Source organism: Telmatherina bonti (genome assembly GCF_933228915.1).
Source record: "Telmatherina bonti genome assembly, chromosome: 5".
NCBI lineage: Eukaryota > Metazoa > Chordata > Actinopteri > Atheriniformes > Telmatherinidae > Telmatherina > Telmatherina bonti.
The window spans coordinates 24,070,103-24,082,154 of NC_136623.1; the positions used below are offsets into that span (position 1 = coordinate 24,070,103).

Genomic DNA, 12,052 nt, shown 5'->3' on the forward strand with positions numbered 1-12,052 from the left:
AGTTTACCCTAATTTGCTCTAAATGTGTGAGACATTGGTAATATGCTGTGTTGTACAACATGGTCCGAACACTTTGGGGCCATTAATGATGCTTACACATAAAGTGTAGTGTTTATGCTCCAGCTTGCTGAACAGACAGCCAATCAGTGGCACAAAATTAGATTTACTTTCATTTCTGAATTTCCCTCGAGGCTGTCTGATTCTGTTACCCAACAAACACAGCGGTAACTCTGTCTGCACAGAGAGAAGCACAGATATTAGAATCAAACTGCCTTTGGACATGAGGGCAGATTATACAATAATCGCAAATATTAAAAACATGAAATATGCAAAGCGTTGCAATTTCTTTGTGTTTGCGTACAACACAAAGGGTGGGTATGCATGCAAGTTTTATATCGGTTTCTTAGGATTACAGAGAGCTAATTTGGTGTGACCAAACGGCTAACCATACGCCATGCACCTCTGATGTCAGGCTGCATAATCAAGACATATTTCATAATTAGCAGACCTTTCCATGATGGGTTTATTTAGTGTGTTTGATGTCAATCCAGCTGCAATTTACAGTGGTGTTGGAGCTACACTATAAATCCTGTAATCAATCTGATGATGGTATGATTGCTGTACACATATGGCAAGGCAGTAATGTCAGGCTCTCAGGTTCACAAGACTCCCGGGCTTCATATTTTCTCTCTATTCTCATCCTATTAGAGATTCTGACCCTCCCCCTCAATCCACACTTTCTGCTCGTCCCCACATCCCTCCCTCCTCCTGCCCCCACACCCCCCTCTCACACAGTCCCCGTCTTTCGTAGTCACACACATACAAACACACACAACACGTGCATGCACTCGTTGCACTCCCCTTCTATCTCTCACACTTTCACAAACGTAGCTCATAGACTGAAGTGTGTGTATGTGTGTGTGTGTGTGTGTGTGTGTGTGTGTGTGTGTGTGTGTGTGTGTGTGTGTGTGTGTGTATGTGTGTGTGTATGTGTGTGTGCATTGAGGGGGGGTTTACTGGGCTAACAGAGACGTGAGGCTTGGAAAAACCATGTGAGGAAAAAGAGGGAGATGGAAGGATGATGACTATAGTGTGAAAAAGAGGAGGAGGAAGACGAGGGGAAGAGACTTTAAGGTACAATGAAAGCAAAAAGAGATGGCTGGAGACCACTAATGTAGCATGTAGGGTAATAGTGTGTGTATATGTGTGTGTGTGTCTGTGTGTCATCCGTAAGTGTTGAATAGCATGTGCACCAGCCCGGGCACGTGAACGCACAAGTGAGCAAGCTTTTTCCCTCTCATCTTTATTTTTCTCTTGTTTGCAGCTCGGTGGGTTTTGTGACAGCAGCCCTGCAGAGACAAAAGGTGAAGCGCTGCATAGATGTTGTCAGGTAGGTAGAGTGGAGAATAATGGAATCAATACTATTGTCTGTAACCTACCTGCCGCTGGGCTCCCTGTCTGGCCCCGGCAGAGACCATCAGAGAAAGAGGGAGCTGAGAGGAGACACAGAATCACTCTGGGAGAGAAAGGAAAAGAAGCTGACTGGAAGGTGATCGTCGCTTTTCTTATTTAAGGTAAAAGTAGATAAAGGATCGAATAGTTATCTCTGCAGGATGACATGCATGTTAATCTGGAACTTTTTCTCTGGTAGTTGTTCAAATCCATATGACAGTAAGCACACATGCTATATGTTCTTGGGTGTTTTTAGCGTGTATATTGTGGTGTTAATATGCTACTATATCTGCATTTGCATGTCACTGGAAAGCCATTTAGTCTCTGCTGTAGTATTTAGGCTGCATGTATAGAGGTCATGTCTACATTTAATACTTAATTTGCAGTTTCTTTCATTGAAAAGAATTACATACATTTGTATTGAGCTTTTTAAAATGAGCAGTCGACAAGTGATTTAAACATTATGAATGGTTGATTTGCACAATTGGTGCAGAAAATGTCCATCTATATAGTGCTATATGAGCTTTGTGTCACTGATCTTGGCATGAATGACAGTATTTTGACAAGACCTCAAATCAAGCTGCAGCAAATCCATTATTCATTCCAGTTATGACAAATGTCTGCTGTTTCCTGTGGTCTGCTCCAGCTGCCGTGTCTGCACATGCAACATTAACAAAGAAAACATGGAAACGTCGCACCTCTGCATTCCAAAATCTTGAGGCCTGTACCTTAAAAAGTAAACCTTTTGGTTTAAACGACATTGATAAATGCGACTGAGTTTAATACAGCATGTGACACACACGCACCGCTCCTGACACTGAGGTGTTGAAACATCCTGAACAAATAGCTGGATGACAGAGTAGTTATACTAAGTATAGATCCCCTCTCTCTTTTCCACATTGTACAAACATATGCTACCTTTTCCCAGTCCATACATGTCATTCTGTCTGTCTACCAGTGGGGGGCGTTGCCTTCCAGGGTTTCTACGCATTGAATTTTTCTTCTTTCATTTCTGATAATTCACACAATGAGTTTGACAGAGAGCCAGATGTCATTGCATTACCTTTGTACAGGTGAATTTTGCCTTTCTTATCTTTTTCATTCAGCTAGTATCATCTGAACTGCTAAGTCAGAAAACAGATTTTGTCTTGCTCTTTGGGCTGCACTGACGACACATGGAACACCGTAGAACAAAAATTACTGCATAAAGATACTGACATATATGTAAGACTTTTGCAAAGTATCACTCCTTAACTGCATTTAGTTTGTATTTAGACTTTAATTTGTTCTCTTTTCAAGGAGCTGTGAAGAAAAAAAAAACTAGACCTCCATAATTATGAAGACCTACACAAATGAGTCCAGTATGTTATATTTAAAGCAAATATTCATAAATTTATTTCTGTTGTAGGCATATAAATGTTTGAGATGAACATTCCCCTCTTTTTAGCCTTTAATTGTCCATGCAGATGAGCGTGAGTTTTTAAAGCATTTTCTGCTTACTGAGCTCAGAAAAGCCATTAGACACTAGAATTCAACAACGTTAGAACAATAAATCATATCTAAAATACCCATGACATTAACCACCAGTTTGAAATGAATAGTTTCTCCCTAATTTAATTCCTCCAAATGAGTTGAGCTTCTGCATTGCTGAGATTATTTGTGCCTGTTATGACAAATGTACTTTACAGCTGATTGCTGCAGTGAAGCACAAAAGATTAGCATGGATGAAATGTGAATTAATGTGTCATGATAATGCGGCAGGTATGCTTTAATTGGACTGATCGGCTTCGCCTCTGGTCTGCAGCAAACCAGGAGACTGGCTGGTGCCGCAGAATCCAAATGTCAGATGAGGTAATGTCTTTGTGTCTGTGCTGCGGCTCTGCGGTTCTTTCAGTTAATACGTTTAATCTCACTTCTGGGTTTTTCTGTACAGTAGATGACTGTGTATTTTAATTTTACCGTATGCCCCTCTGTCCCTGAGACCCTTAACCTGTGAGGTCAAAGCAGGTCACAGGTGAGGTCTTCGGGAACAGGGCTGCATTCAGTTTCAACATTCTGTGAACACATTTTTTTTCCAAGATGTCATCTGTTTTAATGTTTCTCGTGTCAATCAAAGTGCTCAGGATGGACGAAAACTCTCAAAAGATACAATGTGACAGTTTGGGAAACTCCTCAGACTGTTTTCCTAGCTGTCATGTCAGAATCAGGGTTTTCCAGGCTTGGAAGAGGACGACCACATCTTCTGCAGCAAAGACACGATCAGGGGGCCAACCCTATTGGCTGGCTTTGTGTTATAGCCTCTACTGTGGCAATAGGAAGACAGCCGAGGGTTGCAACCCCGTCACAAATGTCACCTTCAAACATCAGGAGCTCTACTTTTCATACACTATGCTGGAAAAGTTGTTTTGTTTGTCTTAACTCTGTTCATTTAATAAAATAAGATGAAAAGTGATATGTGTGTATTTTAATTTCTAGGTAATCTTAAAAACATCCACACATTGTCCATCAGTTCAGTCTAAACAAGAAGTATAAAAATAGTTCTCCTTTAAGTTATTTTGCACTTTGATTAAATGTTAAAATTCAAATAATTGTTTTAAACGCTTGGGAGTGGTAATACTGAACGAAGTCCTTAAACATATTTTATTGAAAAGTAGTCACGATCACTTGCTTTGGATTTTCCACATCCAACCATCAGACCAGCTATCAGACTTTGGTTAGTCCTGGAGCACACTCTTGCCTGATATTGATTGGCTTGTCTGCGTGGAGACAGATGAATGCATTAGTACCCAGCTCACCCTGCCACTGGAAATATATTAAGTTCATGTATTAGGCACCCTGTCTGGTTGCCATGGAGATGCACCAGGAGCAGGGGACCAGGGAGGAGGAGGAGGGCTGGAGACATGAGGAGGATGGGAGACGAGTGGGGGATACAGGATGTGATGAGGCAGCTGACTTGATTTGTAGTCCTACTCTCTCTTCATTTACCTCTGTCACATGTGTGTCCTCTTTTCCTTTTTCCTCCTCCTGCTTTTTTTTTTTAATATATATGTTTGCCCTTACTTCAGTTTCTTTTTCCTCTCATGCTCTACTTTTTTACCTTTTCTTAACTTTACCTGTGAGAATTTGCACTTTCTGCCTCACTACATGGAAATTCATTTTGTTGGTCCCTTTTGTTCCTTGTTGTTTGTTTGGCTCTGAGCCTCTGTCTCGACATTCCCTACACCGCCTGACATTTATTTACCACTGTAAATATCTGTTTGGCTGTCACGCCAATACCCTTCTCGCTTTCTCCCTGCACATATATAAGCATTTAACTTCATCTTCGTCTGCCCCTCTCCCCCTCATCATCCCTGCCTCCCTCCTTGGCTCGCTCCATCTCTGAGCTCTGCAGTAAAACTGGTGCATTGAGGCAGCAGAAAATGGAGACTAGAGACAATAGAATGGAGGGAAGAACAGTGGGGACGCTCACCTCTCAAACCCAAGCATGCCATAAGAACAGGATACTTTCAAAATCTTATTTATGCAAAAAGAAATTTGTATAAAAGACTTTCAAGCTTCCAGGAACTCTTGGAATTTTAACATTTGTCTCTATGAGACGAGAGTTTGAATAACAACAGCTTGTGAGCAACTGTTTGATGAAAGCTTTTCTGAAAAATGTGCGCTCCATATTTATGGTTTGTGAGCGTTAGTTTGATGTTCTGCCACTCGCTGAGTTGCTATCAGTGCTTTGTTGATTTAGAAGACAGCAGTCGCCTGTGCTGGGGTCATGTTTTGACTCATTACAATATCAGAAATGTTGATGCCTGCTTCAAGAAGCTGGACCGCATATTCAACACAAATGAAAGAGTGATTGAGGCTGGTAGAGTGGGTAAGAAAAGCGTCTTTTGTAAAATGGAATGTCATTAACTGAATTATTGTGTGTGTTTCTCTCACAGGTAAAGGTTTTGACCAAAAGCTGAAGGAGATACTAGATAATCAGATTCTCCCGATTGCGAAAGAGTTTGACAAGAAGCTAAATAAAGGTAACTAAACACCAGCTCATGTGGGCATTTTCCATCGCTGCACAAGTAAAATGAGCCTTTTCGGCATTAAATTTGTTCAGTGAGGTCAAAAATAGATGGTAGTTGGGAATAAGACATTTTATAAAAGATGCCCTAAAGCATCCAATTCACCAAGCTGTGTTGGGCCAAATATTTCTGTCTCCCCCCTCCTCCTCCTCCTCCTCCTCTCCAACAGACACTGTGTATGAGCAAAGGCTGCAGACAGCAGCAGACAATTTTATCGCAGCTGCCTCCAAACTGCCTAGAGGTGAGACATGGTCTCTTTCCTTCATCTTTTCATCTACAGTAAGACCTATATTGGGTCATTACTGCTCCCTCTGATCTCACTACCCTCTCTGTAACAAGCTAGTTACATTATTACAGCCTCTCAAATACTGATGAGAAGAAAAGAAGTGGTTAGGTTGAACTGACTCTTACTTCTGGATGCTGGGCTTACATGATACCAAGTAAATTGTTTCTTTGTTTTCACAGTCTCAGGGTGTTTCCCTCCATGCGGTTAGTGCTTCATTAATTTTTGATTTCTTTAAAATCATAATTTTTTTCTTTTTGAAACTTCCTAATCAGCTTGTTCTGTTGTACTTTCATGTACCTACCAGGTTTTCAGAGCTCAGGTTATGTGTACAACTGTGTGACCTGCCAGTTTGACTCCTGTGAATTCCCTCTCGACTGTCCAGGTGAGCATATATAACACACTGGAAAACAGTTTGTTACATCACGGTTTTCAAATAGCTAAAGAAGATGTCCTAATCTAAACTTAACATGTCCTTCAATAACTGTATTTTCACACTCATAATCACCCAGTCCTGATCCCTGAAATGCTAAGCGTTTGATCCTTCAAATGTTCTTAGCAAGAAGTCCGGATTTGAAAAGGAGACAGTGAAAAGGTTTTATTTCCACATATTATATCTTTTGCAAAGAGCTCCCGAGGTGCTCTTTAAGTCCTTGGCTTCTTTATGCAAGGTGACAGCTGACTCCCACACACGATGGTATTCGTATCACCCCTGTACAGCACAGCCAATGTTTAGCATATCATCACTTTTACTCACTCCTCAGAGACTGGGCTTAAGTATTATCATTAAGGAGAGCTCAGACTGCAAGAGCTGTCCCCTGTGAATGTTATCTGTGTGCGTGTGTGTGTGTCTGCTTGCGTGCGTGTGGGTGGCTATGTGTTTGTTTCAGTTGAAGAAATTGAAGTAATGGAGAACAGCAGGAGCAGAATGTGGTGCAATGTGCCATTTGACCTGCCAAATGAGATTGAAGTAATCTGGAGGTTTGCAGAGGAGGTATGCTCAGCATATGGAGATTCATGTAAAGTACTGCTGGGCAGTACCTTTTATATGTATGCGTTTGTGTGTGTAAAATACTGACTTTTCTTGTTAAGAAATGGATAAAATCATGGCTTATCAGACACATCTGCTTGGGCTTAAGATCAGGCCACAGGTCCAAGAAAAAGATACAAACAACCAAAAAGGGGACACAAAATGTAAGCGAGGGCATTCAAACTGAGAAAATTTCAAAGCCTCAAGATTTAGAAAGTGTAAATGCTAACATCACATTTTTATATGATGTGACTACGCACCTTGAACTAATCAGCACTTTAATTTTCATTGTACATGAGAATGTTACAATGACAAAGCATATCTATCTGTCTATCTATTCTATCTATCTATGGTGGTAAATTAATGGAAAATTTCCTGAAGGTAACATATGAACTCAAATATATTCAGCAAGGGGGAGCAGAGTGACCAATATGAGCAAACCATAAAGGCAACATGATCAAAATGAAACATGATAGCATTTGGAGGAGAAAAAAAGGGCAATCATTATGCGATACAGAATGACCAGAAAGTGATGTCTGATGACACAAAGTATTTTCTAATATAACAATCTGAGTAAGGCGAGCACAGTAAGTGGTTGAGTGTGGCTCATTCATTGTGAGAATGAGTCTCTAGTGAGACAAGAGGCCTTTTACAGATGTGTGTCCTTGATTCTGTCTGTTTTATTATCCATCCATGAATGATATGATTGATGTCACTATAATACCTGTTCATATAAAATCGCATTCAGCAGCAGGTTAGTTTATTCGGTTGAAAATTCAGGTAATGACTTTTCTTCTGCTGCTGTATCGATGTCTTTTAATTCAAACTAAAACAGTGGGAAACTTATTTTGAACCTTACATCATGGTGCAGTGACTTCCTGTTAAGATAATGAAGGAAAAACAAAAACATTTTGCAACTCTTTAAATGCTACTCAGACTAAATCTGTCTGATTTAGAAATAAAAAAAGATCCCAGGGTGACTTGGAGTGAACAATATCTTTCCCTCAGGTTAGAACCCAACAAATGGAGCAGTTTAAAGAAATAACTGCGGGAGTGGACAGGCTCTACTCCATTCCTTCAACCAGCTTGCAACATCAGGGCACCTACCAGTGTGAGATTTACTCAGGCCATCGCTCCATTGTCAGACTGTACTTCTACATCACAGGTAATAGTTTAGAAGAGACCACCAGAAGCTGTGACTGGAACAGATGCAGTAGTTCTAATTCCTTGATTACATATAATTGTTGTGGTTCTTGTTGACGTTAAAGGGAACGTTCAAACTAAATCAACACATTTGAAATGTTGAAAACCATTTTGGGGTTGGTACACTACATTGACTTCTTTCAGAAACATTTACTTAGATTCAGGACCAATAAGGGTGGCATTAAAGTACATAGTACATAGATTCTTCACTATTTCAAAGAAATAAATATGTGTATGTGTTTTTATATATATATACATATATATATATATATATATATATATATATATATATATATATATATATATATATATATATATATATATATATATATATCTCCCCGCTGGCCAGTCCATTGCAGCAGCCCGGCGATGGACTGGCGAGCTGTCCAGGGTGTACCCTGCCTGTCGCCCAAAGCTGGCTGGGATAGGCTCCAGCTCCCCCGCTACCCTGAATTGGGTTAAGCGGTTCAGAAAATGAATGAATGAATGAATACATAAAAATGTAAAATACTAGAAATAAGAGTAAAATTATTGATCAACTAAAACTTACCAAAATAAAACCAGATCAAAGCATTAACTAAGTAAATACATTTCCAGCTTCTTCAGATATTACATAATGTTTGATTAGTACTTTAAAATGTCACATTTGTTTTTCAATAAAACATATAACCTAAAGCTTTTGAATTAAAAGTAGCACCCCCCCCCCCCAGATGTTTTTATTTGAAAAAAAAAAGTCAAACCTCAGTTGATGAAAAGCTTTCAAATGATCTCAACTCTCACCATTATCTTTTCCAATGCCTTTTCCTTGTCTCATTTCTCTGTCTCTCAAAGTGACCCCCCAGGTTGTGGTAGGCCACACAGAGCTGCAGGAGATATTTGACCTGTCTCTGCTCCCTGGAGGGCAGTTACTCCCTCCGCCTGGTGGTTCTCCTCGCTCCATCCTCCCCCTCCTCCAGTTCCTTCTCACCGCCTGTTTAACAACTTCACTGCTGCTGTTGTTTCTCTCCCTGGGGTGAGACAAAGCTATTATTTGCACAATATAAGACATTAGCAGCATAGGACACCTGTCCTGTGAATATTAGATATGCCTTGCAGGACACATATTGGTTGGTGTTTTATGTCACTTCTTCTTGGTTGTTTCAGGGCTCTGTATTGGTCATCTTTTCCGAAGCTAAGAAATCCTGCTGAAGAGTCAGATGAAGAAGAAGATTTAGTAATGTAATAATACAAACTGCTCATTAAAAGCTTTTTATCAATTACAGGCTCATCTACAGAGCACTTAACCATACTCTAAGCAAACTTGTATATGACTCTCTTAGCCACTAGAGGGCAGGATGCAGATCTTTATTGGTGTAAGAACTGTGTCTCAAATCCGTCTTTATACTTGTTAAAGAGGAGAAATGTGCCAGTGGTCTGCAAACATTTTTTGGTCGATGTAATGTAAGTGTAACTTTGATTTCAGGGTGTAGACTTTTCCAATAGGTCACTCCACTGTAGTTAGTAGACATTTGTTTTTTGTTTTTACTTTCTTTACCTGTCAGTCGTTTAATGTTGAGGTGGATCGATGTATTTGTATGTCTTGTATTCTGGATTGTATTGCGTTGTCAAGTTTTATACCTATTTTTTTACCATGGCATAATATTCATAGTCATTAATATGAATAGGTAAGTATAATAAATGATGTAATCATTATAAATAAATTATAACAACTGTAACCAGAAAAGTACACACAGAGTGAAGACCTCCGCCAATTAGCTCAGTGCTACCCTTCTTGTAAGGAATCTTTTAAAAAATGATTGTGTCCACAATGTCGTCCAGATCACTCCAAAAATTTAATAGAATCTAAATTTAACAAAGACCCGTTCTAAGAAAAGTTCCCTAAAATCTGAAAGTAGTTCAACCAGGCAGATAAACATTGGCAAATCCATAACTTTCTTGGCAGAGGTAATTACAATTTAGCAATCCAATGCAGAGTAATTAGTTTCTGTAAAATAAATGTTCTTTAACTTGTAATAAATCTTCAAAACCAAATGAAACCCCATTTTACTGCTATTTTTTGTTATTTGCCCACAAATCTTCAAGATGTTGTATTTCTTGTCCAGAATCCTGCATATGTACAGTAAAAGGTTTTGGTGCGAATAACAGTTTTGATCCACCTAACAACAGTTTAGATGCACTGATTGCTACAGATATCAGAACTACATCTGACCTGTGAGGTTACGTTGACAATAATCACATGGTCTCATCCGATAGAAATAAAAAGACCTCTTATGGATGGCCATGGCACATTTGTGTCCTGACAAGGTGGAAGTTAAAGTACATTTTAGGTGGAGGAGTTCTGGAAATGTCGTCATGGAAGAACTTGATAACCGGTATCAGCCCAGAAAGGAGTCAGAAAAGGAAGGAAAAGATAAAACTGACTCAGTCAACTTTATTGTAAACAATGTGGCCTGTATTGCACAGATTCAGGAGATTTGGATGATGGATTTGATACTTTCTGCATTGAAACAACAGATAAACCAGAATTTTATGCAAAAGTAGTAACTAAAACTTGCATCAAAATCTGCTAGATGTAAGTGAAAGAGAACATTTAGTTTCTGTGGCCCAAAGGGGGAATCCAGTTTCTAAAAAATAAACAGCAGCTTCGTGACCACTGGGAGGCAGCAACATGCAAACTACTGCTGGTCTCAGACAAACCTCAAGAATTTACATCCATACATTCACCCATTCATTTCTATGTCCACTTAATCAAAGGTAGAGCCATTGGGGTGTATGTATATGTCTGGCTATGTCAGCTGGGATAGGCTCCAGATAAGAGGTCAGGCTAAATCCTGGATGGGTGCCAATACATATGTAAAGAAGTTATCTTGAAATTACAATGAATTGTAACATGACAATGTGTAACTTATCACATCAGAGTTGTGGTCCAAAATCTGATTGCTAATGGCAACATCTTCAAAAAACAAGCCTGAATTTTGAAGATAGGAAGGATTTTAATTGCAAAACAGACTTTAACCAGTATACGTACTGCCATATATGAAACATTAATTGTATGCCCCTCCCAAATTACTTTAATATCAGAGTCACTCTTTGCGGTCCAGGACACTGCACACATTATGAAGGATTACATAAAAGAACCATATACTCATAATCACATGTTAACCTGAAGCCCCCTCTCATGCAGGCTACAGGGTAGCTACTATGGGTGAGACAACTTTATAACAGATGCATAAAAGAAATCAGGATAGGTAAACTGCCTGACTCAAACGGAACTCAGCATTCATAACTTTGTCAGATACACTACTAGTATGTACATTCATAAATGTCACAATGTTTTTATCTGGTTAGCATTAACCAATTAGTGCTGGATAATTAGTATTATCTGAGAAGTTTAAAGGCCATAAACTTACATCATCTAAAATGGGTGTTGTGTGTTAAAGCTTACCTCTGCTTATTCATTTATTGACTTTTCCTGCTTATTCCTAGAAGCCCCCCAATGGTTAAGGCTACTATCATTAATTCATTCATTTTCAGTGTGTTTTTATTTATCCTTCTGTGATTTAAATGTTTCCTAATAAAATTATTTGAATTTCGGATCCATAAATAATTCACAATAAAATTATCCTAATTTAAATTCAGGGATGTTGTAAGTGATTTAATTGTTACTACATTGTTTTTGTTATTATATTACAAGCACAGTGACTGAAAACATGCTTGAGCTGTATTATTGACCGCGAGATCTTGTGGAAACCGTGCTGTTTCTCAGTCACTCAGCCCTGTCAACCAGTAAAGCTCAGTTTCATTTTCCTGAATGATGCCATCAAATGGATAACAGTAAGGGAGTCCCCAGAAACAGAACATTGTACTTAAAATTTGTGCTTTTTCACACCCTGTAAGTGAGCCACAGGTCTGTGTTATCAACAAGCAAGCGTCAGCAGAGTATAGCATTAGCCTATGGTTGAACCTCCTGTTCTTATTACCACAGGCTAACAAGTTGTAACTGTGGTTCCAGGTACA

General features: G+C 39.3%; 1 protein-coding gene across 2 annotated transcripts in view; it reads left to right on the top strand.

The window, feature by feature from the left end:
- Positions 1-11,295, top strand: part of spaca6 (sperm acrosome associated 6) — a 35,615-nt gene extending 24,320 nt beyond the window's left edge. Inside the window, exons 3-11 of one of the 2 annotated variants that reach the window (XM_079240203.1) lie at positions 1,325-1,390; positions 5,388-5,474; positions 5,689-5,760; positions 5,985-6,008; positions 6,110-6,187; positions 6,693-6,796; positions 7,841-7,997; positions 8,867-9,047; positions 9,179-11,295. In XM_079240203.1, coding sequence (XP_079096329.1) covers positions 1,381-1,390; positions 5,388-5,474; positions 5,689-5,760; positions 5,985-6,008; positions 6,110-6,187; positions 6,693-6,796; positions 7,841-7,997; positions 8,867-9,047; positions 9,179-9,257 — 792 coding nt within the window. In that variant the 5' untranslated portion in view covers positions 1,325-1,380 and the 3' untranslated portion in view covers positions 9,258-11,295. The remainder of the gene's footprint in view (positions 1-1,324; positions 1,391-5,387; positions 5,475-5,688; positions 5,761-5,984; positions 6,009-6,109; positions 6,188-6,692; positions 6,797-7,840; positions 7,998-8,866; positions 9,048-9,178) is intronic. The other variant, XM_079240204.1, reaches the window with a different exon arrangement.
- Positions 11,296-12,052: the final 757 nt, after the last annotated feature.